The following is a 26,223-nucleotide window of genomic DNA, read 5'->3' as shown; positions in this document are numbered from 1 at the left end:
ATAGGACGAGAGTAGGGTAAGTGCAGATCCTGAGACACCTAGTTCTTGAAGGGAGGAAATAAGGATCTGGTGGTTAACTGTGTCAAACGCTGCAGAAAGGTCCAAGAGGATGAGCACAGAGGAGAGAGAGGCAGCCCTGGCAGTGTGGAGTTGCTCAGTGAGAGCAAGAAGTGCAGTTTCGGTCGAGTGACCTGCTTTAAAACCAGACTGAAGAGGATCAAGAAGGTTCTTCCGGTGAAGGTAGGAGGAGAGTTGATTAAAGATAGCACGCTCCAGAGTTTTGGAGAGAAAAGGAAGAAGAGAGACAGGTCTGTAGTTATTTACTTCAGACGGGTCAAGGGTGGGTTTTTTAAGGAGAGGGGTCACTCTGGCCTCTTTAAGAGAGTCCGGAAAGCAACCAGATGATAGAGATGTGTTAATGAGGTGGGTGAGGAAAGGAAGAAGATCAGAAGCAATTGACTGAAGAAGGTGAGAGGGGATAGGGTCAAGGGGGCAGGAGGTGGGGCGGGCAGAGGTTATTAGGGAAAGAACTTGATCCTGAGATAGAGGGGTGAAAGAGGATAGAGAAGGTGCTGAATGTGTGGTTGGTAGAGTGGTGAGATCAGGAGGTGGGGTTGAGAAAGAAGAGCGAATGTCATCTACTTTTTTTGTGAAGTAGTTGACAAAGTGAATTGGTAGGAGGGGGGGTGGGGGGTTCAAGGAGGTTAGAGAAGATCGAGAAAAGTTTTTTGGGGTTAGAGAAAGAGGATTGAATTTTAGTCTGATTGAAAGATTGTTTGGCTGCAGAGATAGAGGCAGTGAAGGTGGAGAGAAGAGTGTGATAGGAAAGCAGGTCGTCAGGGAGTTTTGATTTCCTCCATTTCCTTTCTGCTGCCCGTATCGTGGCTCTCTCAGCACGCACTGAGTCCGACAACCACGGGGCTGGGGAGGACTTACGAACCCGCCGTGAAGTAAGAGGACAGAGAGAGTCAAGAGAGGAGGACAGAGTAAAGAGGAATGTGTCTGTGGCAGAGTTGGGATGCATGAGGGAGAAGGAGTCAGCTGAAGGAAGTGCTGATAGAACAGTTGAGGAGAGAGAGGAGGGAGAGAGAGAGCGAATATTGCGACGGACAAGTGCAGTATCTGATGAGATGAGATCATCAGATTGGGAGAGTGGGAGAGAGTAGGAAATGAAGAAATGATCAGAGACATGAAGTGGAGTTACCGTGAGGTCGGAGGTGGAGCAGTTTCTGGTGAAGATGAGGTCAAGGTGGTTGCCAGCTTTGTGAGTTGGTGGAGAAGTAGCAAGTGAGAGAGAAAGAGACGAAAGTAGAAATAGAAGATCGGATGACTTCTCTGACTGGATGTTGAAGTCACCAAGAAGAACAAGTGGTGGGCCATTTTCTGGGATGTTTGAGAGGAGGACATCTAGTTCCTCCAAGAAGTGTCCCAATGGGCCTGGTGGACGGTAGATGACAATAATGATTAGTTTGACTGGGTGAGTTACAGTTACAGCATGAAATTCAAACGACTGTGAAGAGAAGTGTGGCAGTGGGTAAAGAGTGAAAGTCCAGTTGGGGTTGATGAGCAGACCTGTCCCACCACCTCTTCCAGTGGATCTGGGTGTGTGGGAGAAGGAGTGGGCGGAGGAGAGAGCTGCAGGGGTGGCTGTGTTGGAGGGTGTTATCCAAGTCTCAGTGAGAGCAAGGAAGTCCAGGCATTGCTCAGTAGCAAAGCCGGAAATTAACTCAGTTTTGCGGGTAGCTGACTGGCAGTTCCACAGGCCCCCTGCGGCAAGGTGTTGGATGTGTGTGGAGCGGGTGGGATAGATAAGTGAGGACAGGTTACGGTGATGCTGTGAGTGATTGTGAGGTTTGTAGTATCTATGAGAAGAGACATGAACAGGAATGGAAAAAAGGCACATATGTGAAAGGTAGAAAACACTTGCAGACAGGTACTTAGCCTCGTTAGACTCCGGTTTAGACTCCTTTGTCTTTGTCTACCTGAGTCTTCGTCTGAAGAGTCTGCCGCTGAAGCTGCCGCTTCAAAGTCAGTGCTGCTTTTTAAAGACACCTGATTAGGGGCTGATTGGTTACAGCTGTGTTGGCCACTCCCCTTTGCCAGTGAAACTTCTCACCTGGTGATGGTGATGGCTCAATAGAAACTAGGTCAAAGCAGCAACAATAACAACTTTCTCTTTGACCTAGAAGACACAATATCTTTACAAAACTTTCACCTTAACTAAACAGACAAGTCAAAAGTCACAAAAGTCAAGCAACCCAGCTAGATACAATAGCAATTAATGAAATAGCAACCAAATAAGAAAGACATACAGAAGTGATACTTAGCTTAATTCCAGTAGTCCTATGAGATACCCAGATAGTCCAAATGCACACTGAAATATAACGGTGTTTTCTCTTTGCAACATGTTGTTTGCATTGTGTACTATGGAAGCATATTGCACTTTCATTTTCATTGGCGAGTTAAAGTAAGGATGTAGCTACAGCTTCTCCCTGTACCATTTTGAAGCAAAGAAGCGCAAAGTGATGCACCGATCATCGAACGTCATCGGTCAATGGTGTTTTGATACAAGCTCCGACACAGTGTTTCGAACCACTCCGCTTCAGGAAGAGCGACACAAGCTCCAAAGCCCCGGTATCACTTGCCCATCACTACTGTTGTTGTTTTTTTGTTTCCATCTCTTCCTGCCTTCAAGTCAAAACCATGGTGGTTCTGGCAGCATTTCGCTCGGCTCGTCCTGGAGCTGAAGCCTTGATGAAGTGGTGTGGTCCAGGTCAACAGAGAGGAAGTTTCTGTGTATGTTCTTTTTAATTGTATCTCGTTACACCATTTCATGTACATTAACCTGATTGTGTGCTGTTTTCATCAAGGTTCTCATCTGTGTAATTTAGATCTCACTCAGTCCACCAGTTCCTCAGCCTGACCTAGATGTGCCTGATTTAAAGGTGACACTGAGATGTGCCATGGCCTCTGTGGTGGGCTTCTCTCTGGTTCTGGGCTACTTTGGCCTCCTTGTCTCCAAAAGTAGTTTTACTTTTTTTTTAAAGACTCTTGTTCTGACCGGGTCACAAACGGGTCTTCTTGATGCGAAGGCAAGAGTAACTGGAGTCATTATTTATCAAAAATCGAAATTTTTGAAAATGTCTGTTCACCACGAAAACACCTGTGTCTATGTCACTCTTCTTTTTTTTTTTTTATTTACGTCATCAGATTTGCAGGTGTGGTCTCATCATGCTTGATTCTATTCCACTGTGGCTTTTGTCACTGTTACAAATATATCTGTGATGTGCAGAGCAGAGGGTGAAACACGGAATCAAATGTGACCTTTTTCATTTTAGGAACTGTTGAATGTTGTGTTTATTGAACCTCTTCTTGTGCCAATGAGATTTATCTGACTGGTAATATTTGATTGTTCAGAGATGTCGTGGTTCTTGTGGCTCGGTTCCGCTCCGTCCCTGCTCCTCGTGGGTCTCGTGGGCAGAGAGCTGGGTCTCGGGGTTGGATCACAGGTGGTTCAGGCAGTGACTTGTTCCCGCTGGGAAACGTCTGGTGTCGCGGGTCTGTTCCAGGACGGTGATGTAGTCATTGGTGGTCTCTTCAGTCTTTTTTACAAACCTCCAGCTATGGATCATGACTTCACTCAGCTGCCACCCTACAAACCTTGCACCAGGTCAAACTCTGAACTGTGTTTACTGTGAATGCTGTCCGGTGCTAATTCATATGTTTGAGAGTGTTATTACCTATATCTATCTATTCGATAGGAAGTTAACTAGGCATGAGAAAAATAATTGCCTATTGACTGACAGGACACATTTTTAGTAAATGCCAAAGGTCTGGGCTGAATTTGAGGAAAACAGCTGAATCTTAATGAGCTGCTTTCAAATTAACTTTGACTGTAGATGTTTTCAGTGAATTACTCTTCTGTTTGAAAGCTGAATACTAGATTTTTTATGGAGTATATTTTATCATTCTGCACTTTTATGATGACCTTATGTCCCTAACCCTAACCCTAACCCGGCTTCTTGTAAAAGAGACATTTATTCTCAATGAGGCTTACCTGGATAAATAGAGGTTATGATGAAAATAATGACACATTTGCAGCTTGGTGTTTTGCTATCACATTTATTGTCAATCTCTTTCTCAGACTGCAGGGTCTTCCTTTACAGTACATATATGCCATGGTGTTTGCACTGGAAGAAATCAATGAAAGTGTGACGCTGCTGCCAGGAGTGAAGCTGGGTTATCACATTCACGACAGCTGTGGTCTTTCCTTCTGGGCTTTACAAGCTGCCCTGTCACTGGTCGGAGGAAACGGCAGCAGCTGTAGTCTTTCGGCTGCCATGACCAACTATTCTGCAGCCTATGGAGAAGAAAGGGGAGAAAGGACAGGTTCTAAATATCTCTGTGCATATACATGATGTTCCTCCATCTATATCAAAAGCAGAATCAGCTTTATTGGCCATGTACAAGTCCACACACAAGGAATTGACATAGAATGAAATAAGAATGGTGCAGGAGTTAAGACTTTTGCACTAGACTTTACAACAGTATATATCAATATTTAAAATTGGTATGGGAAGTGAAGTAATGAATAAATACAGTAATATTGTGAGTTTAAGGTGGTTGAATAAATGTACAAATACATATATATATATATATATATATATATATATATATATATATATATATATATAATATTATACAAACACAATTGTATTTATATAATGTATTTATAATTGTATTGACTACAGGAATTCAAGATTAAGTATAAACACTGGATTTTGTTTTATTTAACTAACGACTCTCGTGTGATATTTGATCATGTTGTCAGGTGATCAGTCTGTTCCTTTGATCATCGGTGGTGACTCACCAATTACAGCTCAGATTCTCTCCAGACTCCTGGGGCCGCTCTCTGTACCTTTAGTGAGTTTTATATATTAAAAACTAATGTTTGTTTGCATTTATTATTTTATTTTTGTATATTGAGCAAAAATCAAGTATGATCGTTTAATTCAGGCTGCATGTACTGGATGATCTTCCACCATGAACTTGACACTCGTTAATGAAATCATGCTGTGCTTTAATGACGTGTTTCTAATGGTTAGTTACATGTAGTCGGGTAACGTGAACAATGTCTCATTGTCAATGCGAGACAAGTTCCCCTTTTCGGGACAATACATTTTTAATTCATTCTTTGGTGAATAACGTTTATTGATCTTTGATGCAATAATACTGACTTCATTATAAAGATCAAAATGTCATATTTATTGTAAGCTACAGCAACTACTGTATGTTGATAGAAAACTCAAGCCCTGTGTCAAATATTTCAGTATAAGTCTGTTCTTGTTTTTTGTTTTTTGTTTTTTTTAGATAAGCTACACGGCCAGCTGCCCATGTCTAAGTGACAGGAGCCAATTTCCCAACTTCTTCAGGACCATGCCCAGTGATATTTACCAAGTGCGAGCCATCGCTCAGCTTGCTATCCGCTTAAACTGGACATGGATTGGAGCTGTAGTGGCAAAGAATAGTTATGGCCTAATGGGAATAAAGGTGTTTCCACTTGTGTCGTGCTGCAAATGTTACAGCATCTGTATAAGAAATAGCTGTAAGATTTTAAATGCAAAGTTTTAAGGGTTGATTCCAACTGCATTAATCAGATTTTTCAGGAGGCGACTCGAGGAGCAGGAGTGTGTTTGGCATTTGTGGAAACTCTCCGTCGAGAGAATATTGTGAGTGACGCCACACGTGCAGCACTTGCCATTCAAGCCTCGACTGCAAAGGTGATTCTGATCTTAACCTGGTACACAGATGTGAGGGAATTGTTCGAGCAGCTGGATGCCAGAAATGTGAGAAACACTGACTCTATAAATCTGTCAAACTCTATCAGAAAAGTAACAGATAATTGTAAAGATTTTGTTGTCACTGTAGGTGACTGACCGACATTTTCTGGCCAGTGAGGCTTGGAGCACCAGTGGGGATCTTCTCCAAAATCCTTCCTCTTCTAAAGTGGCAAGTGGTGTACTGGGAGTGGCCATTAGGAATTCAGCTATACCTGGATTTGAAAAGTATCTCAGAAATCTAAGCCCATCTCATCATCCAAATGATAGGTTCTTAAGAGAATTTTGGGAGAATGTGTTTCTCTGTCATCTTGGAGACACGGCTCCTGCTAACAGGCTGCTTCAGAAAGATCCCCTGCCTCAGTGCAGTGGCACAGAGTCTCTGCAGACGGTGCAGAATCTTTTTACTGACACATCTCAGGTTGGAGTGACACATAACGTCTACCTGGCTGTTTATGCTGTAGCCCATGCTCTTCACAGGCTTCTATTGTGTCCCGACATTAAAAGTCTTCCTAGAAACAGCAGCTCCACCTGCTCCATTCCAAAACACATCAAACCCATGGAGGTAAAATAATTTCTGTTTATCACTGTGGAATTTTCACACCCCACTTCCTGGGTGTTGTCTTTTATAGAATATATGTCACATTGTAGTGTTAAACTCTTTTGAAGTTGAGGTTTTTGGTGTTTTGATGCTTTCAGGTTCTACAGCACTTGATGAAGGTGAACTTCACTACACCACAGGGTGAAATGTTTTATTTTGATGGAGCTGATGTTCCAGCAAAGTACGACCTCGTGAACTGGCAGAAAACTCTCGGAGGGAAACTCAAACTTGTTCTGATAGGTCGTGTAGATGGATACGACCTCCAAATGAACGAGTCTGCAATTCAATGGAGCACAGGGTCTAATCAGGTGATCCTGACTCAGGACAACGTCCAGACATCTTATGAATAAAATGTTTGCTGTGACTCAATATGAATAACTTGAAAATATGTTTTTGTTCAGGTGCCTGTCTCAGTTTGCAGTGAGAGCTGTCGTCCAGGAACCAGAGTGGCCACCAGGAAAGGAGAACCACTCTGTTGCTTTGACTGTCTCCCATGTACTGAAGGAGAAATAAGTAACATAACTGGTGAGAAAATCCCTACATACAATTTTCCCATAAGTTTTCACTCTGCAGGATCCAGACGCCTTCAAGGCTTCATCCATACGACTGTTTTCTTCTGAGTCCAGATGAGTGTTTCACTTTTGTATCTGCTGTAATGTCAATCCATACATATGTCACATGAAGGCTGAACACGAGCTAAGAATGATGAAAAGTCGGATCAGATATGTGTAGCTGTTTTAATGTGACTGCATTCAGGAATCATGGAGCTGCATAGTCCAGTGAACAGCAGCAGCTGTGTTGTATTTGGCACATGCAGGCAGGGCAGCACTCATCCAGGGAGCAGTAACACAGTGAATATAATATTTTGTGTATAATCTATTGTATTGTAATCTACTGTTTCCTCTGCCAGGTTCTCCTCACTGTGAACCTTGTCCACCTGAGTTCTGGTCCAATTCTGACCGAACTGCATGTGTCCCTCGCCAGCTGGACTTCCTGTCCTTTAATGAAACCTTGGGTATAACTCTAACTACAGTTGCTGTATTTGGTGTCACGGTGACAACAACTGTGTTTGTGGTTTTTCTTTACTATCGTCAAACACCGATGGTAAGATCCCAACAACACTCATCATCTTTGGTTTGCTGTTACTTCATTTGAACATATAAACATGATACTTGCTGTTCATGTGAATGTCTTTTCAATTCCAAAACAAATTCCAACTCTTTATTGTAGGTTCGAGCCAACAACTCTGAGCTGAGCTTCCTGCTTCTTCTGTCTCTGAAACTCTGCTTCCTCTGCTCTCTGGTCTTCATCGGTCGTCCGTCAGTCTGGTCTTGCCGTTTCCAGCAAGCAGCTTTTGGCATCAGCTTTGTTCTTTGTGTTTCCTGCCTACAAGTCAAAACAATGGTGGTTCTGGCAGCATTTCGCTCGGCTCGTCCTGGAGCTGAAGCCTTGATGAAGTGGTTTGGTCCAGGTCAACAGAGAGGAAGTATCTGTTTCTTCACCAGTATACAGGTCAGTGTTTCATATGTTTTTAATTGTATCTTGTTACACCTTTTCATGTACATGAACCTGATTTTGTGCTGTTTTTGTTTGATCAAGGTTCTCATCTGTGTCATTTGGCTCTCACTCAGTCCACCGGTTCCTCAGCCTGACCTTGATGTGCCTGGTTTAAAGGTGACGCTGCAATGTGCCATGGCCTCTATGGTGGGCTTCTCTCTGGTTCTGGGCTACATCGGCCTCCTTGCCTGCACCTCCCTTCTCTTGGCTTTTCTTGCTCGGAAACTCCCCGACAACTTCAACGAGGCCAAACTCATCACCTTCAGCATGTTGATCTTCTGTGCAGTCTGGGCGGCATTTGTTCCTGCCTATGTCAGCTCTCCTGGAAAATATGCAGTGGCTGTTGAGATTTTTGCAATTATTGCCTCTAGCTATGGTTTGCTTTTCTGCATCTTTGCTCCAAAGTGTTTTATCATTCTTTTAAGGCCAGAGAAAAACACTAAGAAATACCTGATGGCCAGGTAGCAGAAGAATTAATTATGCATTTGTTAATGGATTGTGAGCCATCAAATGTATCAATTCTATAAATATTTCAGTCACCATACTTTAAAAGTACTGTAATTACGTTGGTAACTGAATAGTGTCGGTTATAGATTTATGTTTATAACCTATTAAATAGTTAAATTATAGCCCTTTTTACTTCAGTGTTTCACATTTATACACTGTCACAAACATTGCACAGCAAAAGAAAAATACCATCAATAAACATAAATAACACTGATGATTTTCTGTTTCTCATATTGATGCGTCTGGTATGCATTATTTTGTTTGCACTAAAGCACTTATTGAACTGAAACTATCGCCTTTTTGTGACTCAGAACCATAAAACCTTCAAGTGTAGATTAATAACCGCTGTCTTAGCAGCAGGGCCGGTTCTACAGAGGAATATAAATAAATATAACGGTGTTTTCTCTTTGCAACATGTTGTTTGCATTGTGTACTATGGAAGCATATTGCTCAACTTTCACTTTCATTGGCGAGTTAAAGTAAGGATGTAGCTACAGCTTCTCCCTGTGGTTCCCAACCACAGTTTATAAGACACGCAGGAACGATTAAACTGAACAACTGAGACAATAGAGCTCTCAAGAAGAAAACTGTTTTTCTAAATGACTGAGATACTTGATATCTCAGTCATAAACTAATAATAAAATTAGGATAACTTCTCATTAACTCAGTAAAAAACAGTGAAGTGAATGCAATATGCTTCCATCGTGTCCAACCCAAAACTGGAGAAACAATAGAGAGCACTTCGTCAGGCCTCTACCACTTCACCTGTGCTACTTGGGTGTCCCACCAGGAGACTATGCTGTTGCCAGTATAGCTCTTGTGGTCACTGGGGTACACAAATCCCCTGACCATGATAAGTTAAAAGGTAAAAATTTATTTTCAAATAAAATGCACAATACTAGATGCTATGAAATACTATGCAAAATTTGGAGAAAATAGGAGACTATAAGGCCAACCTGGGCATGATACGGTGTGAGGTTAATTAGAAATTGAATTACAAACAACTAATTCAGTTTCAATATGGTCTCCCCACCTTGTGTGCTCACACTCTAATTAAGCGTAACTAAGTAACCAAGTAAGTGTGTGTGTGTGTGTGTGTGTGGGGGGGGGGGGGGGTGTTGACTGAAGAGCGGAGAAGCAGTTGGTCCAGATTCTCAAGATTCCAAATTTTTTATTGTTATTATGGAAGCATAACAAAGTTTATTCCGGAGACTCTCAGCACACATTAAAATCTCATAAATAGAGCACACATCTATATACATGTGTATATAAAAGGGACTTTTAGAATAAAAATGAAGTAGAAACAAATAAAAATAAAAAACAGAAAACAAGATAAAATATTGCAGGTGAAGTGTGCAAATTGCAGGTGAACTGTGCAGGGAAATGTATGTATGTACAGGGGGAAAGAAGGGAGGTGGTATGATAAATATAAAGTGCAGCTAGTGCAAGACCTGTTTGACTGAGTCTTGGTGGAGGATCTGATGATCCTGTACCGTTTTCCTGGAAGTGTTTCAGACCTGAGACCCTTCTTGTTTTACTATGGTGATGGACAGGTTGACAGATGAGGTCAGGCAGGAGTCTCTGTGGACTATGTTGTTTGCAGATAACATTTTAATGTGCAGTGAGAGGAGGAGAAAGGTAGTAGTGAGCCTGGAGAGAAGGAGGGCTGCACTGTAAAGAAGAGGAATGAAGTTGAGTTATGATTTGAAGACACTCAATTGAGGGCGCGCCGCCCCCTCTTGTCCTTGTGAGGAACTGGTCCCTCTGAGCACAACAAAGAAAAAAGTGCACTTTTTAATGTGAAAGGGTATCACAGATGTTAAGAGTAAAGCAATAACTGACCACATGTTTCTGTATTTGACATTTTAACAGACAAACATACAAACAAATACATATCAATATTTTGTCACTTTTCTTTGCTTTTCCAACTGCCAGTCTCACAAACCACCTGTTCATAGCTTTTGCTGATTGGTTGAAGGTTTAACAAATGAAAACACAAACACATATAACTTGTAAAACATTTTATTAAAAGTCCAGTATGTAAAATTCAGGAGGGGTAATTGGCAGAAAATTCTTGGATACAGTTTTTATGACTTAGTGCCTCGACCCATGATGGCTTTCTTTGTGTTTAACTCTGGTCTACACAAGATGACGTAACACTTGGGTCCTAACAGTGCCACCAAGATGCCCAAACTGGAGGCCAGGATGGCAAATACCTCCACTGCATCTGCATATTTGCCTGGTGAGCTGATGTAAGCAGGGACAAAGGCCACCCACACTGCACAGAAGATCAGCATGCTGAAGGTGATGAGTTTGGCCTCATTGAAACTGTCTGGAAGATTCCTTGCTAGAAAAGCTAACAAACAACTGAGGATGGCCAGTAAACCAATATAACCAAGTAAAACTGCAAAACCAACTGTGGACCCAACTATACACTCATAAACTATCTTGTCACTGTGATACTGGGTGTTTTTATGAGGTGCTGGTGAAGCAGAGACAAGCCAGGCAGTGCAGATTGCTGCTTGAACAGAAGTCAGAACCAGAACTGTCCCTCTCTGTTGCACAGCACCAAACCACTTCAGACTGGACTCACCGCCTGGTTTAGAGGTCCTGAACACAGCCAGAACCACCATGGTTTTCACCAGGATACATGAGACACAAAGCACAAAGCTGATGCCAAATGCTGCATGTCTTAGTTGGCAAGTCCATGATCTGGGTCGTCCAATGAAGAGCAATGAACACAAAAAACACAATTTAAGGGACACCAAAAGAAGAAAACTGAGTTCTGAATTGTTGGCACGGACTATAGGTGTGCTGTGATGATGGATGAAGATGCCCAGAACAACAACACAGATAAATGTGCCCAAAAGTGAGATAGTTGTCAAGCAGATACCCAGAGGCTCATGGTAGGAGAGGAACTCTGTTTTCTTAGGAACACAGTGGTCACGCTGGGGGCTGGACCAGAAATCTTCTGGACAACTGGTGCACTCCATGGAGTCTGAGAAAAGAGGAAATATTATGTGATACACGTATATACAAAATCTCTGAACTGTGGTGTTTAAAACTTTATACTGACCAGTTGTATTGCTGATCTTTCCCTCAGAACAAGGGACGCAGTCAAAACAACACTCAGGTTCCCCCTTCTTTCTGGCCATGCGGGTACCTGGAGGACAGCTCTCACTGCACACTGACCGAGGAGGCTGTGTAGAGAAAAATCAGGATCTGTGAGACTAATCTGTAATGACTAAGGTAAAGAGGTAGTAGTCTGAAAAAGTAAGAAATAACCTGTTTGGATTGAAAGTTCCAGTAGATATTGTCATCATCCAGTGTAAGTTCTTCTCCTTTGAAGGCTGACCTCTTAAACTCACCCATACTCTGAACTTTAGTTCTTCCATCAGGGAGCCACACCCAGTTCATGATGTCATATACAGGTAAGGCATCACCGTTTTCATCAAATGACACTTGATCACCAAAAGATGTGGTGAAGTTGACTTTTTCCAAGTAATATATCATCTAAGAAAATCCAGATTAGGGACAAAAAGGAAAACTGAAAATGAGGATTTATTCTATTTATTTGCACTTCACACTCAAATACAAAGGATTAAGTGAATTCAGTGTAAACTGATATCTCACCTGCCATGGCTCCAGTCTTTGTAAATGAGCACAGGTGTTGTTGCTGAAAGGTCCTCTCCCTGGCTCACACTGCAGCATGTCATCAAGAGCATACGCCAGAGCGTACACAGCCTTATACACATTATACTCTGGCCTGAGTTCCGAAACGTTCACCAATTCATTCTCCACATTCTCTTCAGCTTCCTGTCCAGTGCATAGTTCTCCTCCAGCTTCCACCCAACCTGCTGGAGGTGGTGCAAATCTACACTGAAATGTGTATTCCCAAAACTCATTCACCTGAAAAAATGTATGTTTTTGAAATAATGACAATTTTTTACTGGAAGTTACATATCAGACATTTTATTCTCACCATGCTATTCCCATCGGTGTTGTTGTGATGTAGGTCAGGACGTATTTGTAACAGGAATTCCCTGAGCCCTGGTATTTCTCCTCGACGAATAGCGATCCCCAGTGTTCCAGCCAGGTACGGCATGAGATGGGGAGCCTGGAGCACAGCAGCTGATGACCAGGCTTCACTGGCAATCCACTGCAGGCCTGTCACATTCTGTTTCACTATCTGTGAATTGCATAAGAAGTACATAATTGTGTACTTTTATACCAATATAGTGTAATTTTTTTTTTTTTACATTATATTACATGTCATTTAGCAGACACTAAGTCGCTTCAAGTAAGCCAAACTATAAAGTGCTAGTCATAAGTGCGATGTACAAGTAAGTGCTTTTTTTTTGTGTCGTCGTTGTTGTCGTCTAAGTCGAGGTAGAGTCGAAAGAGATGGGTTTTTAGTCAGTAGCGGAAGATGTGGAGGCTTCTGCTGTCCAGATGTTGATGTGGAGCTTGTTCCACCATTTGGGAGCCAGGACAGCGAACAGTCGTGAGTTTGGCGAATGCTTCTGCGAGCGGAGTGGGTGGGCTGGGGTGTAGGTTTTGATTATGTCCTGGATATAGGCTGGACCGGATACGTTTGTAGCATGGAACGCAAACACTAGAGTCTTGAAGCGAATGCGAGCAGCTACAGGAAGCCAGTGAAGGGAGGGGAGGAGTGGTGTAGTGTGAGAGAACTTTAGTAAGTTGAAGACCAGTCGAGCTGCTGCATTCTGGATGAGCTGCAGAGGTCGTATGGCACATGCAGGGACACCAGCAAGAAGGGAGTTGCAGTAGTCTAAGCGTGAGATGACAAGAGCCTGGACCAGAACCTGTGCCGCCTTCTGGGTTAGAAGAGGTTGTATCCTTCTGATGTTGTGTAACATGTATCTGCAAGATCAAGCTGTTGCAGCAATGTTGGTGTTGAGGGAGAAATGGTCATCAAGTGTCACACCCAGGTTCCTTGCGGTATGAGAGGGAGCTACCACAGAGTTGTCTAGGGTGATGGTCAGGTCTGTGGTGGGAGAGCCCTTTCCTGTAAAAAAAATAAACTCAGTCTTGTCGAGACTGAGTTTCAAGTGATGGTCAGAAATCCATTGAGGGATGCCAGTTAGAGAATCTGAGATCGGTTCTGCTACGTGTGTTTCGGACCAGGGAAAAGAAAGAATGAGTTGGGTGTTGTCAGTTTAACTGTGATAGGAAGAACAGAAGAGAGAGTGAATAACAGAACCAAGAGAGTTGGTGTACAGAGAGAAGAGGAGAGGGCCCAGGATAGAACCCTGAGGGACACCAGTAGTTAGAGGACAAGGTTCCGACACAGATCCTCTCCAGGTTACTCTGTATGTTTGATTTTGAAGATAGGAGTAGGGCAAGTGCAGTGCCTGAGACACCTAGTTCCTGAAGGGAGGAAGTAAGGATCTGGTGGTTAACTGTGTCAAATGCTGCAGAAAGGTCCAAGAGGATGAGCCCAGAGGAGAGAGAGGCAGCCCTGGCAAGTTGCTCAGTGACAGCAAGAAGTGCAGTTTCAGTCGAGTGACCTGCCTTAAAACCAGACCAGAGAACTTCAGAGTTTTGTAAAGAAATGGAAGAAGAGAGACAGGTCTGTAGTAGGGCTGGATGATATGGACCAAAACTCATATCTCTCTATATTTTGTTTTGATAGACAGACAGATAGACAGATAGACATATATATATATATATATATATATATACATATATATATATAGATAGATAGATAGATAGATAGATATAACTTTATTGTCAACATACAGCAAAATTAAGGTGCAGCTCCAAAAAGTGTTTTAAGGGGGATAGATAACCCGTCACCAAAAAGAAGAAACCCTGAATTATATTTACATACAGTGCAGACACGCACACACACACACACACACGCACATACTCAAACCAATAAATAATATAAATAAACAGTCAGCTAAGATATGTAAATAGAAATGTAAATCAGGCCCTATAGTGTCGTGAGATGTAGAACATATATATGAGTGAGGTAGAAATAAATAGACAGCAGCTTAAAAATGGAGGTGCAAAATATGAAACAGCAGTGAGAACATACACAAGGTATGTACACACAGCTACGCACACGCACACACACACACACACTCAGTGACCTACTACGGAAGGTGACTGTTGTGGTTTCAGAGTTCAGTGTACATTGTTCTGATGGCCCAGGGGAAGAAGCTGTTGGTCAGCCTGGAGGTGCGTGCCCTGACTGACCTGTATCTCCTGCCCAACGGAAGCAGACGGAACAGGTGCTGGGTTGGGTGGGAGGGGTCGGAGAGGATGGCTCTGGATCGGCTGAGACAGCAGGTGGTGGCGATCTCCTCCAGGTGGGGTAGGGGGCAGCCAATTATTTTTTGGGCAGTATTTATCACTTGCTGCAGAGCCTTCCTGTCTGCGGCACTGCTCCCAGGGAACCACGCTGTGATGCAATAAGTTAGCACACTCTCAATTGTGGTTCGGTAGAATGACACCAGCAGTTTCTGTTCTGTCTGTTTCTCCCTAGAATCCTCAGGAAGTGCTGTCACTGCTGGGCCTTCTTAGTCACAGCCGTGGTGTTGGTGACCCAGGAGAGCTTCTCCTGGATGTGGACCCCCAGGAACCTGAAGGCTGACACCCTCTCCACTGGGTCTCCATTGATGCAGAGAGAAGCATGGTCCGTCTGGTTCTTCCTGAAGTTGAAGGTGATTTCTTTGGTTTTGGTGGTGTTCAGAAGCAGGTTGTTGGACTAACACCACCCGGACAGATGTTGAACCTCCTCCCTGTAGGCGGTCTCGTCTCCCCCAGCTATGAGCCCCAACACTGTGGTGTCGTCCGCAAACTTGATGATCTTGTTTGTGGGATGGCGTGGGACACAGTCGTGGGTGTAAAGGGCATACAGAAGTGGGCTCAGCACACAGCCTTGAGGAGAGCCAATACTGAGGAGAGGAGAGGTGGGGGCCAATCTTCATACGCTGTGGTCTGTTTGAGAGAGTCTTTAGTACAGGCACAAGTGGAAGGTGGGAGGTGCAGGTCCAGCAGCTTCTCTGTCAGAATGTCCGGTGTTATTGTGTTGAATGCTGAGCTGTATGTCTATGAAGAGTGCTCTTACATAGTTTACATAATGTTCCAGGTGGCTCAGCGTGGTATGCAGGGTAATGGCAATGGCGTCTTTGGTGGAGCAGTTTCTCCTGTAGGCGAACTGGTGGGGGTCGAAAGAAGCAGGGAGACAGGACCAGACTCTCGAAGCATTTCATCACCACTGATGTCAGAGCAATGGGCCTGTAGTTCCTGGGGTCGCTGTTGCCAGATGTTTTGGGGATGATGGTTGCGGTTTTGAGGCAGGTCGGGACCGCTTGGATTAGTGAGAGGTTGAAAACTGTGGTGAGGATCCCTGTGAGCTGGCCAGTACATGCAGCGAGAACCTTCCAACACACTCTGTGGGGTCCAGTGGCTTTCCTGTGGTTCACCTGGCGCAGTACTCTCCTCACGTCGTGTTTTTTGGAGAGTCAGTGAGGTGGTGCTAAAGGCTGGCGGGGGCCCTGGTGGCCTATGGGCCTCGAAGCAAGCAAAGAAACTATTGAGTTCCTCAGCCATGGAGGCATCAGCACTGGTGGTGGGGGTGTTGGTGCCCTTATAGTTGGTCATGCTCTGTATCCCCTGCCACACCTGCTTGGGGTTATTGTCCTGTAGGTGTCCCTGTATTTTCCGCCTGTGTTGGTCCTTAGCAGCTCTAATGCCCCTCTTTAGATCTGCTCTGGTGCGGGAGTATAGCTCCTTGTCCCCCGATTTAAAGGCTCTGTCGCAAGCTCTGATGAGGAGTCGCTTGTCATCCAGGGTTTTTGGTTGGGGAAAACCCAGCAGCGTTTTTCCACTGTGGCGTTTACATAGCAGAAGGAGATGTAGGACAGAACAGATTGTGTGTACTCTTCAACGTTCTGACTCTCAAACAGGGTCCAGTATGCGATATCAACTATTTATTCAGGTTTAATTTTGTTTCTTTGCTCAACAAAACACAGCTGTCCATATAACAGCCGGTATAAACAATAGTGTTGCCTGTTTGAAAAATGTAAAGTATTATAAAAGAAAATACATAGTAATAGCTCTCTCCGGGAACCATCACCTTATCGTGGTGGAGAGGTTTGAGTGTCCCTGTGATTCTGAGAGCTGTGTTGTCTGGAGCCTAGTGCTCCTGGTAGGTACTCACGAGCCCCCGGCTGAGCGCCACTATGTTGGAGTTTACCCCGGTGGACGAGAGGGTCACCTCCCTGCGCCTTAGGGTTGCGGGGGGGAAAGCCCTGAGTTCGGAGTATCTGGCCTTCTTGGAGGCCCTAGATGGAGTCCTGCAAGGGGCTCCGTCTGGGGACTCCATAGTTCTGCTGGGAGATTTCAACACACACGTGGGCAACGATGTGGAAACCTGGAGAGGCGTGATTGGGAGGAACAGCTTACCTGATCTAAATCAGAGTGGTCGTTTGTTGTTGGATTTCTGTGCAAGTCATGGACTATCCATAACAAACACCATGTTCGAACATAAGGACGCTCATAAGTGTACTTGGTACCAGAGTGTCCTTGGCCGAAGGTTTTCGATTTTGTGATCGATTGAGGCTGCATTTTCTGGACACTCGGGTAAGGAGAGGGGCAGAGCTGTCAACTGATCACCATCTGGTGGTGAGTTGGGTCAGAGGATGGGGGAGGACTCTGGATAGACCTGGTAAACCCAAACGTGTAGTGCGGATGAACTGGGAACGTCTGGAGGATGCCCCTGTCTGAGAGGCCTTCAACTCTCAACTCCGGCGGAGCTTTTCCTGTATCCCTGTGGAGGCTGGGGACATTGAACCTGAATGGGCAGTGTTCAAAGACTCTATTGTGAAAGCTGTAGTGGAGATCTGTGTCTCCAGGGCTTTAGGTGCCTCAAAGGGCGGTAATCCTCGAACATCGTTGTGGACACCGGTGGTCAGGGAAGCTGTCCGACTGAAGAAGGAGTGTTTCCGGGATATGTTAGACCGGAGGACTCCTGAGGCAGTTGCAAGGTATCGACGGGCCCGAAGGGCGGCAGCCTCTGCTGTGGCAGACGCAAAGTAGCGGGTATGGACCATCCAAGCTGTGTACAGTAAGGATGGGACACTGTTGACCTCGACTGAGGAGGTAACCAGATGGTGGAAGGAACACTTTGAGGGACTCCTGAATCCGACATCTGCGCCCTCTGTGGTGGAGGCAGAGAGGGAAGCTGATGGGGGATCATCGTCAATCTCCCTGAGGGAGGTAACTGAGGTGGTTAAACAACTCCGCAGTGGCAAGGCCCCAGGGGTTGATGAGATGCGCCCAGAAATGCTGAAGGCTCTGGGTGTGGAGGGGCTGTCTTGGATGACACGTCTCTTCAACATTGCGTGGAGGGCGGGGTCAGTACCGAAGGAGTGGCAAACTGGGGTGGTGGCCCCCCTTTTCAAAAAGGGTGACCTGAGAGTGTGTGCCAATTACCGGGGCATCACACTTCTCAACCTCCCTGGTAAGGTTTACTCCAAGGTACTGGAAAGGAGGGTTTGACCGGTAGTCGAACCTCGGATTCAAGAGGAACAATGCGGATTCCGTCCTGGTCGTGGAACAATGGACCAGCTCTTTACTCTTGCAGGGATCCTGGAGGGGGCCTGGGAGTACGCCCATCCGGTCAACATGTGTTTTGTGGACCTGGAGAAGGCGATGATCGGGTTCCTAGGGAGGTGCTGCGGGAGTATGGGGTGAGGGGGGCACTACTTAGGGCCATCCAATCCCTATACGCCCAAAGTATGAGCTGTGTCCGGGTTCTCGGCACTAAATCAGGCCTGTTTCCTGTGGGTGTTGGCCTTCGCCAGGGCTGCGCTTTATCACCAATCCTGTTTGTGATTTTCATGGACAGTCGGGATGAAGATCAGCACCTCTAAGTCTGAGGCCATGGCTCTTAGCAGGAAACCGGTGGATTGCCTTCTCCGGGTAGGGAACGACTCCTTGCCCCAGGTGAAGGAGTTCAAGTATCTCGGGGTCTTGTTCACGAGTGAGGGGACGAGGGAGTGGGAGATGGGCCGGAGAATCGGAGCGGCTGGTGCGGTACTGCATTCACTTTACCGCACGGTTGTGACGAAAAGGGAGCTGAGCCGGAAGGCAAAGCTCTCGATCTACCGGTCAATCTTCGTTCCTACCCTCACCTATGGTCATGAAGGTTGGGGTCATGACCGAAAGAACGAGATCGCGGGTACAAGCGGCCGAAATGGGATTCCTCAGGAGAGTGGCTGGCTTTTTCCCTTAGAGATAGGGTGAGAAGCTCGGTCATCCGGGGGGAGCTCAGAGTAGAACCGCTGCTCCTTCACGTTGAAAGGAGCCAGTTGAGGTGGTTCGGGCATCTGGTGAGGACGCCTCCTGGGCGCCTCCCAAGGGAGGTGTATCAGGCAAGTCCAGCTGAGAGGAGGCCTTGGGGTAGACCTAGGACAAGGTGGAGAGATTACATCTCCACTCTGGCCTGGGAACGCCTCGGGATCCCTCAGTCAGAGCTGGTCAATGTGGCTCGGGAAAGGGAAGTTTGGGGTCCCTTGCTGAAACTGCTGCCCCCGCGACCCGGCCCTGGATAAGCGGAGGATGATGATGATGATGTTAACAAAACAGGCCTACAGCTTCACAGTACTATATAGAAAACAGAGAAGTATAAGGAACCACAGGCAGTCTTGTATTAAGTACTTGAAAGCGATATTTGAGTAACAGTACAAGTTTCTTACCAGAAAATGACTTTGGTAGAAGTTAAAGTCACCTTTTACAATATTACCATAATTTGTCTGCAGTCCGATTTTCTTTTAATGTAATGAACCCAAAATGTTCATTCCAGGCACACCAACCACAAGGTGTACATGCTGACATGCTGCGGTAACAATTATTTAATTAACTGTTGCAGACAATCCACTGGACAAACTGTGTTGTGTACCACATGTTAAGTTACTCCTCTGCCTCAATAGTACTTGTAATAAATGTAGCTTGTTTGCCATGGAGGTGAGGCTTGGTGAATTGGAAACTCGGCTCTGCACCATGAAATCTAAATCTTTGGCTAAAGCAGTTAGTAAGTAGTAGACCTCTTTAGACCTCTATCCCATTTGAAAAATCTGGGGAAAACCTGGTCTCGTGAGGAGAGACAGTGTCTCTCACTCCACTTTATTTGGAGCTGATCTTTTTATCTAGAAATATGTCAAACCAGGAGGCAGAGTTGCAGTCTTAGATGCCACTCTATATTCGAGCAGTCACCTACATCAAGACCATCTGTCCTCCAACCAACTAAATTAAATAAATCAATCAATCGTAAACATAATAAGAGTGAGTCATTCTAATTTTATTAAAAATGGGTCAGACACCCCACTAGGAGATTAACTGACTACGGGGTGAAACATCAGTGAAAGGTGGCAACAGCTGAAGACCCTGTATCAGCAAAACGAGCTAGTACCGCTTCTAAAACATGGAGGGGGACGCTCATAGAGGAGCTCCTACACAACACCAGCTATTCAAGAGAAAGGAGAAAGAAAACGAGGGACTAATTTAAGGACCCCTTTAGGTATGCCTGACAGCTACTTGATGAAAAACGAAGTGGGAAGCTGGCCATCTCCAAGGAAGACCTGGAACAATATGAGAAGAACCAATACACCAAAGCTCAAGACATACCACTTGGTCCACCAGGCTACATACCACGCCCTGCACCACCTAATATCCCTTTAGTTACCTCCCCACCAAGGCAACGCAAGATCACAGAGGTACTCAGGAAAGCAAGGTCAGCCTCAGCACCCAGTCCGAACGGGCTTTCAGGCTTCCCGGGGTTTATCAAACACTGAGCCATGTTGTGGGAGCAGATCCAGTGAATCAAAAGGGAGCTGAGTATAGGGGTCAGTACCAAACAAGCTTATTGACTTCATACTGGAATTCTCCTATGTCCCAACGTCTGTCATTACCATCATAGCCAAGTACTTCAACTTCTTCTACAGTGCTTCACCCTAGAAGGCTCCATGACAGGGTAGCAGCAGCTGGAGTTCGGCATTGTAATAGGCTGCTTGATTTCCCCCACACATACTTTGTGGCTGCTTTTGAGATCATCCTCAGTGGAGCAAGGCAAGTGGTTAGAGGCTTGAGGTTACCAACTGTGTGATGGGTATACTGCAGACAGCCCCAAAAAAGGCCTGTCTGCTGAAGGAGTTCAGGGACCACGCAGTAAAAGGCGCAGCAGTGGATTTCCAGACAGGGCGCAAGTGGAGGGCCCAGGCAGAGGTAGACCAAGCCATCAGCACGCTGCAACATAGGCTGGTCCAAAGTCTCGAGGAAGGGGAGGTAGGCCTTGATAACGGAGGAAGTTGTTTGAGTGGACCAAAAGTGCTACCTCATTAAGGCTGTGTTCCAGGGAAAACAGGGGTCGTGGACCCAGTGGGAGGACACAATCCACAGGGTCCTTATCTGGAAGGACATCTGGCAAACCCCATAGGCACATGGTTTGGGAGTGAAGACAAGTTCCCCCTGTGCAGCAAAAACAACGCAGGCCTCCAACACATCCTGTCAACATGTGGAGTGGCACTGGCTCTGGAGCACTTAAAGGAATATTTCACCGATTTGTGTTTAGCTTTGTATTACTGGAATAGGTAAAAATTGTGCTTCCCAACCTCAGTTTCCCCTGAGTCATGAAAGTCTTTTTTTGTTACGTAACCACCAGTGACACTTATCTCAGGGGAAACTGAAGTTGGAAAGCACAATTTTTCATGAATACTACCCCAATTCTAGTAATAGAAAGCTAAATGAAAATTGGTAAAGCATTCCTTTAAGATGGCAGCACAACCAGGTTCTGAGGAAGCCAGAGGAGCTCCTGGAGAAACGTAGAGTAGTTGCAAACTACTCTGTTTGCAAAGTGATTCCTTCATCCAACCCGGGAGATAGCCAGTAGAAGTCATTAGTGGGCCAGAGGAGGTCACTGCTGACCCCTGGAAAGGCTTGGGAGATGTGCATCAACCTCGGCAGGCAACTCATCTATCCCAGCAAGATTGTGCAGTCAACTCTGAGACCAGACATTGTGATGCAATTCCACTGACAAGCAGGTCCTCATCACTGAGTTGACTGTTCCCTTAGAAGAGGGCATATCAGTGACACACTAGCTAAAACGGCTCAAGGGTGCAGGGCTTTTCTGGGCAGGTCCTCCAGGCAACAGGAACAACAGGCGCAAGTCAGCAGAGGGCCATCAAGGAGCTAGCGGAGGAGCTCCATAGCGACCCAGATGTTTTTGCTGATCACTGACCTATATCCAATGTGCCCTTAATTTCTAAAATCCTTGAGTAACAGCCTGTTTGAGGATTCAGATTACGTCATAGCACAGAAACAGCCCTAAAAACCTTCTCTTGACCTCAGATAATGGTCTTGTCCCTTTACTTGTCCTGTTAGTTCTTAGTGCTGCATTTGACACCATCGATCATGACATTCTATTGGAGATACTCAAACAGACTTGGTGGTACTGCCCTCTGCTGGTTTAAATCATACTTATTAGATAGATTCCTGCTTGTTCATGTTAATGATAATGCATCATTGCAAACACAAGTTAATTGTGGAGTTACACAGGGCTCAGTGTTAGGCCTATACTTTTTACCTTGTATATGCTTCCTTGAGGGAACATTATTAGAAAGCATCATTGTTAAGCAGATGACATATCTATACTGTATATCAATGAAGCCGGATGAAATAAATTAGGTTGTTCAACTCCAGAAATGTCTCAGAGACAGACAAACTTTCTGACCATATTGTCACTTTAGATGACATCACCATGGCTTCCAGTTCAAGGACGCTGAAAAACTAGTTCAGGCTTTTGTTACATCTAGATTAGATTACTGTAACTCCTTATTATCAGGATGTTCCAACAAGTCTGTTTAAACCCTCCAGTTAATTCAAAATGCTACAGCACGAGTTCTGACAGGAACTAGAACGAGAGATCATATCACAGTTTAGAATTCAATTTAAAATCCTCCTCCTCACGTACAAAACACTTAATGATCAGGCCACTTCATACCTGAAAGAACTAGTTTCATCATATCATCCTAACAGATTACTTAGGTCTGTTTAAATGCAGGCTTACTTGTGGTTCCCAGAGTCTGAAGCCTGAACTATCTCTTAGTTATGCTGCTATAGGTGTGGTGCACTGAGCAACTCCCTCACACTCTTGATATGAATATGAATTTTTACATCTTGTTATTTTTCTCTCCTACTTTTTACTTTTGCTCGCCCTATCCTCAGTCTGCAGGTACCTGTGACTTATTTGCTGAAGGTTCCAGATCCAGTTTATAGGCGTCAGTTGTAGTATTGTGATGATTATTAAGCTATGATTAAAACTGATATCAGTATAGTATGCTTTGCAATTCATTCAACTGCTTAAATTCATTGTAATACCCCACATTTTTCCTCTCACCTCAAAAGCTCAGTTTACATAGTGGGTAATTTCATAGGCCAGGAGCAGTTTTCCAAAATGACCGACATTCCTATTAAACATTCCAGAAAAAGGAAGCAAGAGTTGCAACTCCGCATCTGGGTCGATAAAGAAAACACAGCATTTTCTGCAAGTGTGTCACACAGTAGCTTGAGCAGAGAGATGCATAACTGTAATTTGTCCTAGTGAGCGGTTAACACAAAATGTGTATGACTATATATTATGACTACATATGATTTTACAAAAACAACCTTCTGTTTTAGAAAGAGCACGGTTACCACCTACCTCTTTCATGAGGTTAATCATGCGACTTTCGTGTGCAAACACAATCACCACCCGAGCTGTAGATTTCTTTATCACATCCACTATTCTCCTAATTTCAATGGGATCATAACGAGGCAATATCTCTGTGTAAGACAGACAACCTCCAGCAGTTGGACCCAGATCAGAGTAAAAGGACCGAGCAGCATTGTGTCCATAATCATCATCACTGATGAGCAGACCTGCCCAAGTCCAACCAAAGTGTTTTAGAATCTGAATCATAGCATTCACCTATGTGGACACAGAGCAGAGGGATTAGTGCACAGGCTGGAATCATCTTTCACTAGAAATCCTGCTAAACAGGATCATCAAAGACCTGTAAAAGATGTACATTTTTCATTTTAATAGATACTGTACACAGACATTATTGCACACAATTGATTTTATGTTTTTAGATATTGCAAATAGATTTTCACCTGAAAAGAATCACTCGGGATTGTCCGAAAGAAAGATGGAAACTTTTGTCGATCACTCAGGCAGGAACATGTGGCAAAATAACTCACCTGCAAAACAAGACCATGTATCAAAAAGGAAAAATTCAGAATGTTAAACGTTAATTACTAAATGGTCACACCTTCATTAAAGATGAAATTAAATCACAGAAATGATGTTGAAAGACATAAAAACTTAACTTACCAGAGACACTCTGTACAAACCTAAGACTGCGGATACGGCAATAGTACCTGTGGAGTAAGAATCACCCACAACTCCTAGGAGTGGAGGAGTTCCTACACATCTCTCCTCTAATGAAACTTGCTCTTCTTGACCACTGAGTAAGGTCAGTGCTGCACCAATTCCAACCCCTACTTGGAGGCAGTTATCATACAGACTGTATCCCAGAGTGACATTAGGCAGCAGGTTTGAGTTTCTGTTGATCTCATCAATAGTAAAGGCCATGGTCTGAGACAGCCTGAATCCTAACACATTAAAGCTGACACAAATATACAAATGTTTACAATTTAAAATGCATCATACAGTAGCTGTACAAAACTACACATGTTCCACAACTTCAGACACTACTGCAAATAATGAGGTCAGCCTCAACATCAACAATTCAATTCAATGTTATTATCTCACAAGAATAACAATATTCAAGCAGCTTACCCATAGCAGGTAGGCTGTTGTGGCTCTGAGGTAAAAGATGCATCATCATAAACAGGAAAGAAGTGAAGTCTGAAAAGTCCACCTAGAATCACATCTCCAGTTTTGTGCATCCCATTTAGGTTAAACTGTCCCTGTAACTGACAAGAGGAGGAATAATAAGAGGACACCACAGAGCAAAAGCAGGACAACAAAATTAAAGAGAGGATACTGGTGTCTAAAAATGACCTCATGACTTTGCTCTGGTTCTTTCCTGTCTAAGTTCAGGCTCATCATAATATCACCACATTTTATGTGTTTGCAGTGTTGTTCATCTTTGCACACAACCTATCAGGACAAAGGTAGAAGCTCTAAGGGCAGGACTTAAATATATATATTTCTTATATTTATATTTAATTAATCTCTTTATTTATTTATTTATTTAAACACAAAGTTTGCCATTTCTGTCAGCAGGGGGCACTCAATCACAGCAATACCAAAAAACCTAGTTTGATTTCATGAGGCATTATGGTAATTGTATAGTAAAAAAGCTTTGGCAGCAGAACACAGCAATTAGCAATGAGTAGTTATGATTGATTAGTAACAAAGAGAGAGCGGTGGACTTTTTAACCAGATTATTTAACACAGTTTTGGTGTGAAATTTGAAAATGCTTGAAGAGTGTTTAACCCAGATTTCCAAGAACAACAGTGTTGTACTGTGACCTGGAAGTGCAAATCAGTATTACAAAGTCTGAAACACTTTTACAAAACCCACAGTCCATAGGGAAAGGGAATGTCCCAAATGTTGTGAGTGACCCGGAAATGATGCTGTGAGCAGTCAATTCTTGACTTCTGTGTGTAGTAAGAATGGATACTTTAGACCGAGTGAGGTTTTGTCTGTTTTGTGGGATAAACATTTACCATTTAACGCCATATTTCTATTCATGTGAACCAGAGGTTGCGCTAGACTTTTTCGTTGTCCGTCATTTTGACTGACAGGGTCATAAAAATCCCGTCATAATCAATTTTTACCGGTCACTTTAAATGATAATAATGACATATTCAATTGCATTGTTCATATTGCAGTGGAATATGAACAGTTCACCTGCGGCCTAAACGCACAGTCTCACACCTTCGTCCCGGTCCACATGGACTTAAATCGCGTGCCTGCTTGCGCGTAGTTGCTCGTGGTAGGAAATCCCGCAACATGCGCTCCTTCTGCACCAGTGGATCAGGACGCGCTCCAAAGCCTCCTGTCCATAGCTCTTTAACACGCTGTCAGCACTACAAGGATAGCGAGATGCATTTTGTACAGTGTCCAGGTCAGAAATTATGCTCAGATTCTCCGATGGGAATCTTTATTTTGTCGCACAACATTTTTCTATCCTCCCTCCTCAGCCAGGAGAACTCCCGCTCCCACTGAACTCGCCTAACCTCCTTACTGCCGCTTCCTCGCTCCGCTGAGGCCAAGGGCTGAGTTTGTCCTTCATCTGCATCTATCCCTCTTTTTTCACCTCTTTTATCAACATAGTTTTTAGGGGTGTGAATTGCAATCTGTCAAAATGACGGATGGCTATCCGATTTTTCCGTCACCGTTTTAAAAAAACGGTCAATGGTGGAAAATATTCGGTTAACGGTGTGAACGGTCTTTGGCTTTTTTCAAAGACGTCGAACAGGTGGAAGGATTGGATATGCTGCAACATTGCATTTGCTATTTCATGGAGGGCCACTTGTACGATGTTATTAGAGAGAGTTTACATGGTGTCAATACCAGCGTGAGCGTCTCAAAAGTAAGCTCAATGAAGCCAGTTTTTACCACAGAAAGTTTTTTTCTTCTGCAAATGCTGTTATCAACACGTTTATCACTAGTTTAT

General features: G+C 44.3%; 2 protein-coding genes across 2 annotated transcripts; one reads left to right on the top strand and one right to left on the bottom strand.

Moving 5' to 3' along the window:
- Positions 1-3,419: 3,419 nt before the first annotated feature.
- LOC131456062 (extracellular calcium-sensing receptor-like) lies at positions 3,420-8,460 on the top strand. Its single transcript, XM_058624038.1, has 11 exons — positions 3,420-3,670; positions 4,145-4,326; positions 4,832-4,923; positions 5,371-5,550; positions 5,658-5,846; positions 5,929-6,402; positions 6,537-6,746; positions 6,840-6,963; positions 7,349-7,542; positions 7,669-7,950; positions 8,038-8,460. Exons 1-11 carry the CDS (start codon positions 3,420-3,422, stop codon positions 8,458-8,460), a joined length of 2,601 nt encoding a protein of 866 aa, XP_058480021.1.
- Positions 8,461-10,574: 2,114 nt separating this feature from the next.
- Positions 10,575-24,553, bottom strand: LOC131456989 (extracellular calcium-sensing receptor-like). Its single transcript, XM_058625717.1, has 9 exons — positions 24,374-24,553; positions 23,906-24,200; positions 23,686-23,772; positions 23,230-23,500; positions 12,485-12,687; positions 12,136-12,411; positions 11,788-12,015; positions 11,579-11,702; positions 10,575-11,500 (listed from the first exon to the last, which is right to left on the bottom strand). Exons 1-9 carry the CDS (start codon positions 24,481-24,483, stop codon positions 10,590-10,592), a joined length of 2,505 nt encoding a protein of 834 aa, XP_058481700.1. The 5' UTR covers positions 24,484-24,553; the 3' UTR covers positions 10,575-10,589.
- Positions 24,554-26,223: the final 1,670 nt, after the last annotated feature.

This window comes from Solea solea, chromosome 3 (assembly GCF_958295425.1).
Source record: "Solea solea chromosome 3, fSolSol10.1, whole genome shotgun sequence".
NCBI lineage: Eukaryota > Metazoa > Chordata > Actinopteri > Pleuronectiformes > Soleidae > Solea > Solea solea.
Note: the sequence above shows the minus strand (reverse complement) of the source record. Positions and strands in the feature narration are given on the sequence as shown.